The following is an 18,121-nucleotide window of genomic DNA, read 5'->3' on the forward strand; positions in this document are numbered from 1 at the left end:
CGAGTGTCTCGCCCTCATTTGAACGGTGCGCAAGACCCGACCCTGCATGTATGGAGTCACAACCGAACAACCACGCCCTTTGTTGGCTTTCTTTCCTAAAGGATGCCACCGGACGCCTCGGTCGCTGGGCCCTACGGCTGCAGGAATACACATGCAGTGTGGTCTACAAGCCGGGTAGTCTACATCAGGGCGCCGACTGCCTGTCTCGTCATCCCGTCGATGCACCGGACGGTTTAGTGGATGTCGCACTGATCTGCGTTCTTTCACTCTCCGCTTTGAAAGACATCGTGCTGAACAACGACGCGATGAATCATTAAGGCCCATTATCGAATCCCTGCTCTCTGATGCGTCTGACCTATCGCTTCACATGTTTATGCTACAAAATGGCATCGTGTATCGCCGCAACAAGCACCTCGATGGGCCTGCGCTCCTAACCCTTATTCCGTCTCATCTTAGATTGTACTCCAGCAGCTGCAAGACATTCCCACCGCTCGACACCTTGGTGCCCCTCGGACCTATGACCGAATTCGGCGACGGTTTTTCTGGCCCCGTTTAAACCACTCCGTCCGACGCTATCTTGCAGCCTGTGAGTCGTGTCAACGCCGGAAAAGGCCAGCTATGCAACCTGCTGGTCTGCTGCAGCCTTTGGATATGCTGACCGACCCTTTGTTTCCCGTTGGCGTTGGTGGATTGCCGTCGCGATGTACTAAGCTACCCGCTATGCCATTCCTAGAGCCCTACCGACCAGTTGCGCTATAGACGTCGCTGACTTCTTGCTTCACGACGTTGTCTTACACCCCAGTGCACCTCGTCAACATCTGGTCGATCGCAGAAGAGACATTCTTGCCGAATTCATAGAACGCTTACTTCGATCACGTGCTACTAAACACAAGCTTACTACCGCTTACCATCGTCAAACAAACGGTCTTACCGAACGCCTGAACCGCACATTAACTGGCATGCTAGCAATGCATGTCACGTTCGCTTACAATTCCTCGCGCCACGACACAGCTGGCTACTCACCCTTCTATCTCCTCTTCGGCCAAGAGCCGACTTTGCCTTTCGAGATTTTCCTTTCGACCACACTCGACTCGCCGACAGAGTGCACCCGGGATGTCACAGCCACAGCGACCCAAGCACGCCAGATGGCCTGCATTGGTCATTCTGCTTCACAGACACGCTAGAAGGGCCGTTATGACCAGCGTCATCACGACGTGGAGTACGAACAAGGTGCACTTGTGCTACTTTGGTCTCCAACTCGCCGTGTTGTTCTTTTGGAGAAACTCCTCTCTCGATAATACGACACTTACCGCATCCTTCGCCACGTGACCCCTGTCACATATGAACTGTCTCCACTGGATGCCACCGTGCCTTCACCTCTCTCTGACATCAGCCACGTCAGCCGTTTCCGACGGCGGTGATGACACAGTCTCTAATGTGGCAAGAAAAGGACGCTGGTGGTGGCCTTGGTGGCCTTGGTGGCCTTGGAGACGACGAAGAGCTTAGTTTTATCGCTCCTCTACGCTTGTTGGCTCCGCCATTAAAGGCCATCTGTGGATTCACCGTACGCTTCTTCCTTCATGTAACAACAACTTGGAAGCCACGGAGCGGCGCGCGCCCGGTTCCTTGCAACACCTCCAGATGGCGCTCCCTTCCGCCGAATCGCGGCCCTGTCAAGAGGCCGTGCTTCTACCAGAAAGGCCCCCTTCGTGCGTAAGGTTCGCCGCCAGCGTTTCCTGGTAAACATTACGGTTGAATACGCTGCAGCTGCCGGAAAGCATCAGGAGCACTCAGGTATCTTTGAATGCTATATAATTCCACTGTGAAAAGGCGAAGCGTATGAGTCCTCCAAATTTTACCTACCTTTGTTTGACCTGATGTGATATATTCACCCAAGGCGATGTCCGACTTTGTGGCGGAGGAGGCGAATGACCCGTAAGTGTACAAGGTGCCCTCTATGGAGATAGGGGCCCGCGATAGGCCACAAATCTGAAACAGGACGGCAGTTTTGAGAGAATCGGCTATGGCCGATGAGCGCGGGTTATAAAATGTCATGCAGTACGTATCTTTATGCAGTGCTTTTAAAGCGGGATACAGCAGTATAGTCGCGTAGCCAAAAACTTCGCTCCGGAGTGGTTCTCACTTTGCAGCTCTACCTCCTCATCACTATCACTAGGGTTGAGGATTGGGCGAGTCGTTATTGCATTCTAGAACTGGTGCAGCGCAACCTACAATGCAAGAAACAAGCCTAGCCGGCCAGATAATGGAACAGAGCGCCTCCTTATCGAGTTTGTCGAGGGATCAAATACATTAATAGTAACTACATTGCCATTGCCAAAGAAGCTGCAAGCGAATTCTTGAACGCTACGCACAGTCAAGACAAAATTTTTTTTCATGAGATAACATACGAGCATGTCTCAAAATTTGTACCCGAAATAACTGATATCAATGCTTCCATGGTTCCTGTCTACTTAATTAATAAAGAAAGTATCAAATGAACTTTAGAACTATATTAGTTTGAAAGCAGCGAGGTAGTGCATGGCACTGATTTGAAAAAAAAAAAAAGCATGGAAATCCCTTGAAACAAAAATCAAAACGCCCTTGAAACATTGAGCACCGAATAAAAGGAGTGTTCGAAAGTTTGAAAGGAGAGAAGTAGTGCATGGCGCCGATTTGAAAAAAGTAAAGGCCATTAAATCCGTTGAAACAAAAATCAATACGCCCCTGAAACATTGAGCCCTGCGTTTCGATATGCGACCCCCGGTGCATGGGCGTTGCCGCGAAATCCAGCCTGATTTTGCAATGTTCGCGCTGAAATATCTTTGCGAGCGTGAAAAAGACATTCTAGACAAAATCCAGCATGACTTCCGGAGCCGGGGGTTGTGGGCTGCGCATCACAGAATGAAAAAAATTTCGGGGCAGAGGGGAGGCTGAAGCCCCATAAGCCCCCCCCCCCCCCCCTCCTGGCTACGCCCCTGCAGCAGTAATACGCAATTCTTGAAAGGAGCATGAAGTAAACCGAGAGCGGTGTGGACTTCATACTTGGCCCGATCGGGTGGTTATGTCTGATGTGCGCACATAATTTATTGTGCGGAAGTCAGTTGAAGCCAACCGCAGCATATTGCTTATTCCACCACGTGAAAGCGGTATCTACACAACTCTTACACGCATGGGTTTCCCGGTGTGGCCCGAGGAGGACGAAATGTTATGTTCCATGAAATGTTCCATGTTATGTACCGTGTGTCGGCGAAGTTTTGAAGAGTATGGGTTAATCGCAGACGGTGAAAATTGTTAATATGCAGCTACTCGAAAGGAACAGACTGGGCTATTATTTTGTAAGGTGGCAGAAGTCTGTGGTGTATTTTGCGCTGCCATAGCGTCCAGGCGGGATGATACGTGATGTAACATGTACAGTGAGACTCTTGCGCTCAAAAACGCAACAGTCAAATTTTCAACTCTCTACATCAGCTACAGAAAGCGGTATACACTTCTGTAGACATGTATCTGTAGAGCAGGGGCGTAGCCGGGGGAGGGGGGGAGGCGCTTTCCGGGCTTCATACCCCCCCCCCCCCCCGTAAAGTGTACGTTGAAACTTGCCTTTCATTGGACACTGTGAAGCGTTGGAGTAAACGGTTCAAAGAAGGACGTGAAAGTAGCAAAGACGATCCAAGACCGCGCCAAAGCCATCGTGCCATCCCCGCCAACAGAATTGCAAAAACTGATTAGACAAGAACGGAGGATAAGCATCTGTGAATTGGCAGGGCGTGTGAACATCAGTCACGGTTCGGGTAACACCATAATTCATGGATACCTCGGTTATCGGCTCTTGTGTGCGGAATGGATGCCCAAGATTTTTAAGCACCGCCAGAAGACGGAGAGGTTCGGCGCAGTCTTGACTCATCTGATCCGGTATCACAATGAGAGTGAAGACTTCTTGTCTGCAAGTGTGACTGGGGATGAATCATGGCGCCGCTGCTACGAGCCTGAAACACGACGGCAGAGCTTACGGTGGAAACATTTGAATTCACCACCCCAAGGAAAGGAAAACAAAAGCCGTCATTTGGTGGAAAGGTGTTCACTTTTTCTTTCGATCGTCAGGGGCCATTACTGATCGAACTTGCTCGACCTGGAGTAACTATCAATCATTTCCGATATTGTGAAACGTCGGATCGGCTGCGTGTTACAATCTAGAGCAAACTCTGTGGAAAATTGTGGAAAGGGGTCACCTTACTCCACGACAATGCCCGTGCCCACGTCGTTGGTGTCGTTAACAAAAAACTGGCAAAGTTCAAGTGGGAAACGCTGCAATATCCGTCATACTGCCCAGACCACTCGCCTTGCGACTTCCACATTTTGGAGCATGGTAAAAAAAAAGAAAAAAAAGAAACAGCTCAATGGAACCAGATTAGTGTCAGGCGATGACGTGAAAGAGTCAGTTACAGACTTTTTGAAGCAGCAACCCAAGGAGTTTTATGAGATGGGAATCACGCGAATCGGTACCCAGTTGGACAGATGTCTAAATGCTCATGGAGACTACATTTAAATAAAGTACCCCGTTTGTCACATATTCGCATCGGCTCACTTTCATTTGACTCGCCCTCGTATATCTTGCAGAACTCCTTTTTATATGTGCTCTCTGTTGCGACTTTATTGCGGTGCAATTACTCGCAATACACGATCAGTGACAGCTGCTCCTGCGCAATACATTGTAACAAAGGACTGCGTCATTGAGGTTGTTTCCTGGTCGTTTAATATGTACAAAAATGTAAACAAGGTTCTTGAATAACAGCGAGACAGAGATGCAACTGAGACAAAGGCAGGGAGGTTAACAAAGTTTCATTGAAATGTTTGTCCTCTACTTGCTCATTTTATGGCCTTTACAGTTTTTAAATCAGCTCGATGCACTATTTTTCTGGTTTCAAACTGATATAGTTCTAAAGTTCGTCTGATACTTTCTTTAATAATTAGACAGAAAACATGGAAGCATTTATATCGGTATTTTCGGGCACAATTTTCGAGACATACTAGTACATTCTTTAACGAAAAAAATACACATTTTACTTACCTTGACAGTGCGTAACGTTCAAGAATTTGTTTGCAGCAACTTTGGCAATGGCAATGCACTTATTGAGGTATCTGATAACTCGACAAATTCTATAAGCAGGAGGCCGAGCTTAGAGGTATTCATAAAGCATGCAGAAGCCTCCGCATTGCATCAACGATTCTCGGATGCTTCTCATCAAACTTATCTAAACAATGTGCGTGCCCTCACATACGCTGGGAACGAATAAACGTCTGTGCTCTCCGTTCTATCTGCCTTGACTGTTTTCTTTTTCCTAACATTTCTTTCTTTCGTTCAGCTCAATTTTCTATAAGCATAAATCATATCGTGACGAAAATAAGAACTAAACAATAATGCTTGTGACCAGCGTAGGTCAGATAAAACACGGCTTAGAAGCACCACTTAACCTTAGAGAGTATTATATATTGTGTACCCAAAGTTTTGGTACCCGAACCTACGGGCGTACGAAAGATGCAAAAGGACGACAAGGAGTGAAAATAACGCGAGAAGGGCATGGCGCTTTCTGTGTGCAAATGCACCTTTGGGCATCTAGAGTCCTTTGCGTGAACTCTGCATATTCTTATCGATTTCGGCAAACGCTATAATATCAGTGACGCCTTGGCGAGCTGATGCAGGAAACGTTTCAAGGTTGCGCAACTGTCGGCCTTACGGTTTCGCATCTTCTGTGACATTACAAAGCCACCTGTATACGAGCACCCATTTCACATTGGGAGGAGGTTATTTAGGAATGAATAATTATTCCTCACCATTGTGCATTTATCGTTTCTAAAGTCATGCTCGCTTGCACGATTGACCAAATACCGGAGAACGAATTACTCACCGCAGCTCTTGAAGTCATGCCCCAATGTGTGCAGGGTGCGTAGGTGGCATCGTTAATTTTGGTGACATTGGCTTTGAGCACGTACAACATCGTTCCCATCTCGAAAGAGAGGCCCACCATCGCATTGTTCTTGTACGACATTTTGTTGCTTATCAATTCCCAGTGGCTCGCCTGCACGAAACCATAGGCAGAGGCGCAAGCTTGTACAAAAAGGCTGCATAAAGAGAGCGTACAACTTTTACGACGAGACCACTGGCTAAACCGTGAACGAACGGCGGATGCGTGTGATATACTGGAGCACATTACTCAAAATGCAACGTTTGAATGAAGTATGCACGTTTATTACGTACAGAATAAATCGGGAAAAGGCGGGTGTCTGCAGCGGTAGGGGAACAGGAATTTTTCTCTTCCTCGTAACGCTTTCAGGTGGCGCTTCCGTCATCTTCTAAGACGGAAGCGCCACCTGGTAACGTTACGGCTTTACAGGGTGCGTGCACCGCGTCTGTTCACTCCGCGAACGAACATTTCCAGACGTGTTTAATAGTGGCAGGGAGCCATGTATGTAGGGACACTCAAGAGCTGCTTTCTCGTACTTGCGCGGACTCCTGCGCGCATGCGCGTGTTTCGAGAGAAATGTGCGTAAGTTTGCTTCCTCATAAGATGACATTGCCTATGTATATAAACATATAAATATACACATGCACTACGGAGGAAGATGCGCTTTGACACGGGGAGGGGGGGGGGGGTGCAAACACGAGAAGGAAGAAGCTCTCGTCAGAGGAACACGCAGTGCCCTGCTCTCCCCTGGTGGCAGAGTTTGACGTGAGGGTTGCGCCGGGCAGCTTCCGTGCGCCAGACGCGTAAAGGCGACGTGCGAATTTTTCGTATTTTCTAGAAGCTGTCTTTTTTTTTTTTACTTATTGTTAAGGATTGTCTGTTGCCGGCTGGAAGGGGGCATACTGCTTAACCTTGAGCAAAGCGTAATTTCTTGCTTGCAAAAAAATTCCTTGCTCTACGGCAAGAAAGTTGGCTCGCGTGCGTGCTACCGGCTTCACATAGCACGCCGAGGGACAACGGCAGTCACATAGACGACTACGAACGAGTCGTCGCTAAGGCTTGATCGCTAGACACACGGTTACTAAACTTCGCGTCAACGGACGCTGTTACAGTGCTACGTTCGTGAAGTGGGAAAACTGCGGGCAAGCTAGACTTTGAAACGGGCTGCTCATAAAAGGAGGACGCGTGACGGAGGCCACCTATGCAATTAAATATTGCTGCTTTTTTTTATCAATTACAGGTTGCGTTGATATAACGTATTGCTAGGGGTTGGGCAGCGCAACCTGGATGAATGACAAAAGGCAGAACAGACATTAGAGTTTCCTGCAAAAGTTTTTGTAGGAAACTCTATACTCGTACCCACGTGTCGCAATACAAGACACCATTATTACATGGAACGCGTCCACCATGTGAAACTATTTATCACCGGACGATCTCGGCGACACGGTCGTGTGGCCACAACGCATCACTTGACGCCCTCGAAACAAATGGAGTTGTTTGTGTACCTCGCCTATTGGAAGCCCAAAAAAGAGAGCGAGTAACGCATAAATCCACATCCTTACGTGCGCAACTCGTTGCAATACATGAAGGAGCAGTCATTTCGCTGAAAGCTTTGTCGTTACACAAAAAAATAAATGAAAAGCTACCACGCTACACTTTTAAGACCGCACTACTTGAGTAGCCGCAGTCTCGTCGCCGACACGCAGAAAACGCCCTCGCCACGGCTTTGTCACTGAAGCAGTCGACGCTCGGTATTCAACTTCGTATCGCACGTGGATGTGTTCGTTTGCGCGGCGACAACTCACCAGGCTTGGGAACCTTGCATTCGGACTGATGTAGACAGTTGGCGGTGCGGCGAAGCAGGAGTCACTGTTTTTCATCGTATTCACAGAGGATATGGCGATCACAATGTCAACGTCCAACTCGCTGCAGAGGAAACACGCCAACGTTCATCGCTATTGCATCCTCTACGTAATCAAAGGGCGAGCACAAACGCAGAGGAAGGAGCAACACGAGGAGGCAGCGTCACGCGGTAAGTTTAGAGCCAGGCCATTAAAAATGTAAACTAAAAGCTCATAGGAGGGTAAGCCCGCACGCAGAGATGGGCAAGCTGTAATTCCTAGCCACCGATCGAGCATAGAGTATATATGGGGGACACCATAGCAGAGAGCGAATGGAAGGAACCGATCGTGACGGAGGTGTCACTAAAAGAAAAAAAATTAGTTGAAAGGCCCGTTAACCATTGAGGACGTGCTTCCCAAGCGCTGACGCTCAGGTAAGCCGCAAAGGACTTGGAGGAAGGCAATAAAAAAAAAAAAACTAGGAGAGGGAATGACGTCACGTCCCTAGCATTTACCAAGCAAACTCTCCCTGAGGCCGCTGAGTTAGCTTTTTAGTTCGCCTTGTCCTCCAAAGAGGTGTCCTCCGAGAATCGGCCTGGTTTGGCGATGATACGTTAGGTCAGGTTAGGTTTGGTTAGGTTGTGTGCTTGGTTCCCTGTAGTATTTACTCCTTGCGCGCTTGTTCGGCTTTCCTAAATACTAAAATCTGCCTCGAATTCGGACGATACTTTGGTTTCAGTCATATTAAGCAATGCTGTCTCCTTCATCCCCCCTTGTCTAAGGAAGGCGGGGGAGGCGTCAGAATAAATTGGCTCGCCTGGACTAGCTAACGTTCAACGAAGGTAGAAATACAAGCCCCATTAAAAGCTTGTTCTGATCTCGGCAACGGTGTAGATTCTCTGGTATCGTATTCGCAAACGAACCTCGTACTGTAAAGGATTATAAGAGCTGAGGTACCATCGTAACAAAAATTACGTTATGCGCCCCATTGGTGAGTAACACGGACGAACTGCAGAGCGTAACGTCACAAAGATTCGATCAATAAATAAATAAATAAATAAATAAATTAAAAAGTGAGCTTTATTTAAACAATTCAAGGAATGCGTACAAAAATAGTTGGAACAATAGCTTATGCGGCTGGTAGCCCACACGAAACTACGAAACTGCGGTGGCGCTGCCTTCGCTCGCACCCTTTATGATAAGAGTTGCACGTATGTACACCGTCGATAGAAGTGCGAGTGATACCGCGGTGCCGAACAATCATAGACTCGTTTGATGTTAATTACGACAAACAATTAAGCGTCTGGATGACCGCACTGTTGACTACCACAGACACGTATGACCGGATTTTATTTAGAACATAGAGAATTTTGAACAACCGCATGTGGCGGACAACACAAGCCTATAGTCTTCGAGTTGGATTGAACGAAGCGGCACTTACACGAGAAATGACACGAGAAATGAAAATTAGCAACAAATATTTAAGCAAATTTCACTTCTTACGTTCCAGATGGAACACTTACAACACATACTGCAATTTGCGAATTGTATTCGGCGAGTTTTAACCCATATACACATGGAGCGACATCTGAGTACGGCACCGGTTTCGAGAAAATCATCCTTCGTGTGTGTGCGACGAAATCCATTGCCGAACGCTAGAGCTTTCTTTTTCCTGTGTTTCGCAGGCATAAAGCGGTTCGCACTGAAAGCGAAGAGCTGAAACAATACAATAAAATTATTTATCCGCCTTTTCAATGGGTAATTTGGATTAGTTACAGAGCTTGACGTAACGTTTGATGCGTTGCATCATTGTATGGAACGGCGCTTCGTTAAGAAAAGCAAATAAACCGAACATGCGGACATTTTTGCGGCACATTTGATGCCGTATATCTCGAAACCAGCGGTGTCCACAAAGTTTCTTGCAAGTCAATTTGCTTCGCTCGCCGTCTGCAATTCGTTAATTGCAATGTGTGTCGAAAATGATCAATGCAACACATGTATTTAATTTCGTTATTTAGCTAATTCCACATTTCTCATGAAAATAACGTCCACCTCTCTCTCTCTCTCGGCCACAGGTGTTTACTTTAATTTTGTTTTTAATTCTGTTAGGTAGCAAAGAAAACAATGTTGCAGGCGACCCTAATCTTTGCCTTAGGTGTCTCTTAGTGGCTCTCGCACCTCGGCGCTGGTGTTCTTTAGGTCAACTTTAGGCGAACGCAACGCACCAACCGAGCTCGGAGGCAACCGTTTTCCATCAAGTAGCCAGTTAAATGTAATGCCACCTTCTTGTGTGTGACGGTATTAGTGACGTCATTGATACCGCTTTCTACTTCCGGGTTTCCCGGACTTTCGCGCAAGTCGTTCTCACGCGGCGGGTCTCTGAAGTCTAAAATACCGTGTTTTGGTGTGCGGTAATCAGTGATTTCTAAATAATTCTAATTTTTTCAGAGACTTCAGTAACTCAACTTTTAACTAAACCTATGCTCCGAAATCATGTATATGACCAAATCCACGAATTTTTCGCTGTACTGCGTTATTCTATTTATTTCTCATTTTTTTTCTGGTTTATCTTGAATTTCGTCCACGGTCGTCTCAGGAGGTGAACAGGCAGTGCTGAAACAAGAGTCGCTCGGTGCTCGTGCCACTAAAAATAAACACCTGATATACGAGCACCTGGTGTTATATGTTTAAAAAAAAGTCTAGTTCCGCATTGCGTGGAAGAAATCCATTGACCCACTTGACAACTTTCTCGAACTCTTTCTTGAAGCCATTCATGTAATTCGCTCCGCTGTAGTCGATGGATCCAAATGCAAGGACGGTAATGCGGTCTGGGTCCTGTGCAGTCCTTTTCGAGAGTTCCTGTGGGAACAGGACAAAACACGGTGAACTTTGCCACAATTGTACTAACTCCCATTTGTTGCCTGCTAAGAGGTCCTCCTCCCCATCCCCCCCCCCCCCCCCAACAGTTTTTACTTCAGGACCTCCGACTTTGCATTCATACTTCACTTGTGTTTGAAAATAAAATCAACGCCAAGATGAGCTCCAGTATTCGTACAGTTCACACCAGTGACACCAAGTGCCTGTCCGATGAGCGCCAGAGTTCGCCGGAAACCCTTAGCTCTCTGCGCAGCAGCGGGACCGAGTGTTTTGTGCGGTGCTCGGCGTTTCCGTGACGCCTCTGACGTCGCGAACCTTCTTTGCACGACATTACCTTGCTACGTGTGGCCCCGCAACAGTTATTACTGGCATTACTGACCGCTCAACTCTGCACAAGCTGGTTACCTTCCCCCTCCCCCTACCGTTTAATGCCCCTTCATTTTAATTTTAATGACCCTTCGTTTACCGAAAGTGTTCAAGCTGTTAAACTAGGAAAGCTTAGGAGTGAAGATCAACGGCAAATATCTCAACAACGTTCGGTTTGCAGATGACACTGTGCTGTTGAACAACACTTGGGGTGAATTACGGTGATTGAGGACCTTAACCGAAACCGTGTAACAGGTCGGTTGAACATTAATATGCAGAGGACAAAGGTAATGTTTAAAAGCCGGGCAAGGGAACCAAAATTCATGATCGCCAGTAATCCTCTATAGCCTGTGCAGGAGTACGTTTGTCTAGATCAATTACTCACAGAGGGCCCTTAGCATAACAACAAATTTTACAGAAGAATAAAAATGGCTTGGAGTACATACGGCAGGCATTTCCAAATCAGAAATGGAAGCTTACCACTAGTGTTGAAAAGAAAAGTGTAAAATCGTTGCATTTTATCGGTGCTAACATAGGGGACAAAAACTTGGATGTTGACAACGAAGCTCGAGAACAAGTTAAGGAACGCGCTAAAAGCGATGGAACGAAAGATGTCAGGCGTAACGTTAAACAAGTTTACGCCGCTGCCAACAAAGCCGCCGACACTCGCCGCCGGAACGGGCCAATTAAGCTGCTCTCTAAAATGGAGCTGGGCAGACTATATCACGCGTAGGGCTGGTAGCCGGTTGCAGAATGCGTGCCAAGCGCAGTCGAGGACGATAGAAATGTGCTAGTTGGAATCGGCTAGTGCGAGAGAGGGGTAATTGGAGATCGCCGGGAGTGGCTCTCGTTCTGCAGCGTACATAAAAATTAGCTGATGATGATGACGAAATCGAGGGCTCCATGGCCGAGCATCAGCTCTTATAAGCACCCAGCCCCCCTTCGTTTTTTATCGCTGGCGATAAAGCTTTCTTAAGTTCACTACCCGATGGTGCAGTATCATGTTCCATCGATCTGGAAAAAAACTGGATGCTCATTTTGCGCGATTCCCGACTTGAGGTTCTCAATTGTATATTTTCCTTTTGTCGCGTTGCTTTCATGCATTTCAGCTACGATTACTGTCGTTTTTCTTTTCTTTACATATGTAATACACTGTATTACAAGCTGTACCCAAATTTATGTCGTATATTGTTTGATAATACACTGCCCTCGTTGAAAATTAGACAGTTTTAGTTACACGTACGTAGAGGCTTCACGTACGCAAACGTGAAAAGCCTACGTACCTTACGTGCACGTCATCTGAAACGCTTTTAGCTACACGTACGCGACGCACGCCAAGAGGGACCCCGTAACTCCATATATCGGGAAATGTGAACACGGCGGTGGGCAATTCAATCCTGTCGCCGTGTTTCGATGCGAGCCGTCTGCGTGCTCAAGAAACGCACGCAAAGAATTGAATCTCACGTACGTCCGTGAGACGCGCGCGCGCCCGCTACGTTCTACGCATGCGCACTGCTCACACGTAGAAGCTCTACGTACGCAAAGCCCCTACGTACGTGTAACTAAAACTGTCTATTGTTATCCTGACGTCACATGATGGTGCACAAGCCCCTGGACCGTACACGCATAATGACAACCAAAGCGCGGTTGTACGTGTATTTGGTCAATCGGCATGGCCAGAGTACAAAGGCGCTCTAATGAGAAAGAGTTTTAGTAGGAGTAGTAAACTATGCCTCTGCAATACAAAAAAAAGAAACAAAATAAACATAGGCCACTCATTCTGTGAGAAGCGGCTCGGGATGTCAAAGAAAACGCGCGGAAGCGAGAGATGGGTGAAAAAGCCACCTTTCTGTTTATTCCCACACCAGCACATCGTGACGTGATTAACTTCGGCGCTGTCTGCTCGGGCTTGGATAACTCGTTAACGGTAAAAGCAGACTACGCTGTATTTGAAAGCTAAAAAAAAAAAAAATAAGAAACGTTTGCTGCGCAACCACAGTTAAACTACGAGAATACACATTAACGTGCGTGACGCCACTCACGCAAGCGTTGAGATTTAGGCGGGAAATTAAAAAAGAAACAAACCAGGAATTCTAACTTTCAATTTATTTTTATAATAAACATATTACCGCGAAATTAAAGAATACATGGTTTCGGAAGAATACTTTATCGCTGCGAACTGCTGAGACTTCCGGCTATGGCAAGCTTAGCAACTGCGTACTGGCCAAAGCCAAAGCCCAGTACCACATTGGCTTGAGGTGGGTGGTGCGATGTCGGCGCCCACTCGGCGAGTTTCCCGCTCACCTTTAAAGCGGCTTTTTGTGAATGCACCTTGTTCGTTTCATCGGCTTCCGTGAGGTGGTTCAGAATGCCGTAGCTCTTAATGTTACCGCTGCTCTGCAACTCGTTGAGATGATCATTGGCCGACTTCAATTTCGATTCAGTGACGTACCTGCAGACGAAAAAAAAAATTAAATTATGGGGTTTTACGTGCCAAAACCACTTTCTGATTATGAGGCACGCCGTAGTAGAGGACTCCGGAAATTTTGACCACCCGGGGTTGTTTAACGTGCACCTAAATCTAAGTACACGGGTGTTTTCGCATTTCGCCCCCATCGAAATGCGGCCGCCGTGGCCGGGATTCGATCCCGCGACCTCGTGCTCAGCAGCCTAACACCATAGCCACTGAGCAACCACGGCGGGTATGCAGACGAACGAGACAAACGTTAAGCTCGCACGAAAGGCAGCGTTACCAGACATCGTCCAAAGCCGATTTGGTTGAGCGATATTAGACAATTTTTGTGCGTCCGGTATTCCGGCAAGCGCGGGCGGTTTGCTGGTTTAGCGGGGTCGTAAACGTGAGCGGCCAAAGTGGTGGCGCCAGCTGGTGGCACAAACATCAACCACACAAACACAAAGCTAATTGCTATATTCTGCTTAGCTTCTGGATTAAATTTTCGACAGTGGCGTAATCGTGTGCACAATTACGCCGCTGCCAAAAATTTGCACCAGCAGCGAAGTAGGATATAGTGGGTTACTGCAGTTTTAGCTCCGTGTTTGTCTGGTTAAACTTTACGCCACCAGGTGGATGAACCGCTCTGGCCGCTTACTTTTACGCCCCCGCAAATCCGGCAATCCGCCCAAACCGCTCCCGTTTGCCGGAATAGCGGACAGGCTAAAAGTCTCTGTTGTACATGCTACGGTAGCATGCCACAATGGAGAATAGAGAGGTTTGGCTTGTCCGGTACTGATGCGAGCCAGCCCACGAACGTGCGAGATGGGTAAGAAACGCAGGAACTAAATGTTCATTGACGGCAGCACGTGCTATCACTTGTAAGACACACGCGGGTGACTTGACGGCAAAACTGTAGCGCAGCCATAGCTTCGCTATCAAAGTACACGTGTCCTTTTACATCCATTCCAACGAGCGGCATCGTGCGGCTGCTCTCCTTGGCCTAGCCGTGTTGACACTGCCACTGTGGAATTCGATGCAGCTTTGCCGTCCTCGGACACTACGCGCACGAGGCAGGAAAGAGCAGGCCTAGCTTCTTTGAATAGCGACTTTTAGCCTGTCCGCTATTCCGGTAAACGGGAGCGGTTTGGGCGGGTTGCCGGATTTGCGGGGGCGTAGCTAGATCGCTGCAGCCGCCTGGTAGCGTAGAGTTCAACCAGACAAACACAGAGCTAAAACTGCAGTAACCCACTATATCCTGCTTCGCTAGTGGTGCACATTTTTGGCAGCGGCGTAATTGTGAACACGATTACGCCACTGTCGAATATTTCACCAGTAGCTAAGCAGAATATAGTAATTAGCTCTGCGTGTGGTTGAGCTTTGCACCACCAGCTGGCGCCACCAATCTGACCCCTCACGTTTACGCCCCCGCTAAACCGGCAAACCGCCCGCACTTACCGGAATACCGGACACGCTAAAGGTCTTTATTAAGTGGCCTGTAAAAAGCAGATGGGCCGTGAAAGTCCGGTGTGAGCTTCTGGTGATACGAGGAGGTGGTGCGTCGGCGCTTGGAAATCAACGCTCGTGGGACACTTGCCAAAGTTTTAAGTGGCTCGTTGCGCGATGGCCTTGGAAAAATACACGGCGCCTGGTCGAGTAGTCTGGTTGTCTAGCTATATTGCGGCATTTAGCCAGTCGTTCGGCGCGCTGTTCGTCTGTTTCCTGGGCGATTCGTCTCCTATTCATCTCGTTCCGATGTCGATTCCAGGCCTCCTCCTGCTTATCAGAATTGTCGCCGTCCACACTGCCGCCTCAAGTGTGGTTGCGGCTCACGCGAGCTCTTTTCAATCCTCCGACATGTTATCAGGCATGCGACGCAGCTCGCGAATCGAGTGGAGGCGAGCGCAACGACGAGGAACGCGGTGTGACGTCACGTGCTTCCTCGGAACACCGCCTCGGCGAAATCGCAAGCTCGCGGCCAGTAAAGCCTTCGCTTTAAAACCACGTGACCTTCTCCAAGCGAGTGGCGGGGGGAAATCAGAACGAGCGGCGCGCACAGAGAGAAAAACACGTGTTGCGTCGCTGACGTCACGCGCCGGCGGTTGTGGCGACAGTTGACTGCGAAGCGAGATAGATGGCGATGGAGGAGGCTGGCCCTGGGCATAACGGATTGCGCGGTAGGCCTTGGAAGTACCCGACCGCCGAGGATGCACGCTAAGCGATGAACGAGGTGCGACGTGCGAAGCGGCGGGAGCAAGGCGTTCGACCTCGAGTGCTGCTTTCCCCTGCTGAGATGATGCAACGTAACTGTGTTCGTCTTGTGTTACATATGTGTAACACTTATTGGCGGCAAACATGTTGCACCATTACGTAGTGCATTAAGTGCTCCCATGTGTCTTTGAGGGGATCAACCACGCGTGTAACTGCACGTCGTGGCTTGTTACGTCTCGAGCGCTAGAAGCCTGACCTCTCTGCTCGTATAACCTAATGCATTAACAAGTGTGCGGCAGACTTTCTCCTTCACGTGTTACAGGCGTGCAATATCCTGCCGAAATTTTCGATCGCTGTTTCAGCGGATGGAAACACCACCCGGTGCTCTGCTGCTGAGATGCCGGGATCGTGCGACGCGTGCCACTTGGTTCTAGTGAGAGTCGGATCGTGAAGCTGCAGTTATGATACAGCGACCATCTCGGCATCACCAACACGAGCATGTAGTCATCGGCTCAAATAGGTTAACGAGGTGGTCTTCACTAGGCCGGCGTAGGTTTTTGTCACATGATAACGTCGTACTGTGAATGCGTGCCTGCATGTCGTGACATTCATGGGAATCATGTCATGACTTGACATACAGACCATGGTATCCACATGCTAATCATTTGATGACATACATGGCATGACATGTCGATAATGTCATCCGTGAATGTCACGCATATCCAGAATAAACCCAGTTAATGAAATTATTGTCATGTTATTCAATCCTTTACAGGCATCTCATTTATGACATTCATGTCAGTTCCACTTTCTAACAACCTAAATATCCTAATATCTACGACATTAATGAAAGGACATGGCATGCATGACATGAGTGACATGACATGCATGTCATGAAGGGATTGTCATGAAAGAGATAAATGTCTGGAGGTGATAACTGAATATGTTCACTGACTGACTAACTGATGGCGTCGTGGTAATTTATTTTAACCCGATATGGATCAGAATAAGTGCGGCCAGGCGTGCGTGCATGACATGAGACGAATGATATGCTCATGTCTTATCATGAATGTCATGTAATATGTATGGCATTCAGGTAGTAACACGGATGCCACTCATGTGATGATGGTTATATAACGTCATTCATACCCATATGCATATCGGGCTAAAGAAACGACCACCACAGCATCATGTCATTCATAGAATTTGTGATAACATTTGTCATGTGTTGTCATGCGTGTCAGGTTATGCATGCATTTCATTCACATCCAGATATATATTGTCATTGAATGAGTTAAAGGAAACGATCACGACGACATCATGTGATTGACAGCAATAATGCCATGACATACATGCCATGCCTTTTACATATGTCATGCAATTGATGTCATGATTGTCAATCATGCTATGTACGCATGCATTCCTTGCCGCCCTATGCCTATTCTGATATAAGATACATAGTGTGTTTCACGTAACATTAACCAGGGATTTAAAAAAAAAGTGGTTAACGGCAGCTGGGTAAAACCCGATTCCTATGGTGAAACCAACGTCACATTCTCTTTAGGGCCAAGTGCGTTTCGTTGCCTTGTAGAGGGGATTCAAAAACGACCTATAGATTTTCTCTTTTTTTGTGCGCGCGCGCGCGCGCGTGTGTGTGTGTGTGTGTGTGTGTGTGTGTGTGTGTGTGTGTGTGTGTGTGTGTGCGTGTGCCTGTGCGTGTGTCAGCGTGCATGCTGCGTGGTGATTCTAACGCGATAGCGCTAATTAAGGGCCCCGTGTTATAGAAAATCCAATGCCGCACGTTGCTACACGGCATCTGGTATATGCGGGTTGTACACCTGCGCCAACCTTCTATCGCTAAATGGTTCCTCATATCTTCTCTAACATTCTTGACAAAGTTATTCCTTGGAATTGGAGAATGACAGACCAAAAACAAATGTCATGAAACAAAACACCGACAGCGCATGCGTTTCAAGCTAAATCTTCTCAGACTGAAAATATTAAAAGTTCCAAACAATAACAGAAACCTGAAAACGATGTGCTGTTTCTTGGCGCGGCTCATGCACCACCTCCCGAATCGGCCCACGCAAGAGACCGCGTTTCTGCCAGAAAGCTCGCCTTCTTGCATAGCGTTCGCCGCCAGCGCTTCCCGGTAAACGTAATGGTTAGATAAGATGCTGTTCTCGGGAAGCGTGAGACACAGTCTGGGACCTTTGCATATGGCAGGGCGTTCCACTCTTGAAGGCGAAGCTTAAGCATCCGCCAATTTTTTTACATCTTCTTCCGAAACCAACAAAGATACGTCTTCGGTCCGTTTCCTTGTTCGCACAAGTTCATCTATAAGGGTTGAATAATGCGGTCTAACGTTTCAAGGCAACGCTGGGGTCATCAGAAAGACTGTAGCGGAAGGTGCC

General features: G+C 47.7%; 1 protein-coding gene across 1 annotated transcript in view; it reads right to left on the reverse strand.

The window, feature by feature from the left end:
• Positions 1-10,480: 10,480 nt before the first annotated feature.
• Positions 10,481-18,121, reverse strand: part of LOC126534489 (uncharacterized) — a 44,260-nt gene continuing 36,619 nt past the window's right edge. The window contains exons 6-7 of the mRNA XM_050181760.3: positions 13,349-13,496; positions 10,481-10,660 (exon numbers count right to left, since the gene is read on the reverse strand). Coding sequence (XP_050037717.3) covers positions 10,481-10,660; positions 13,349-13,496 — 328 coding nt within the window. The remainder of the gene's footprint in view (positions 10,661-13,348; positions 13,497-18,121) is intronic.

Source organism: Dermacentor andersoni, chromosome 7 (genome assembly GCF_023375885.2).
Source record: "Dermacentor andersoni chromosome 7, qqDerAnde1_hic_scaffold, whole genome shotgun sequence".
Classification (NCBI taxonomy): domain Eukaryota; kingdom Metazoa; phylum Arthropoda; class Arachnida; order Ixodida; family Ixodidae; genus Dermacentor; species Dermacentor andersoni.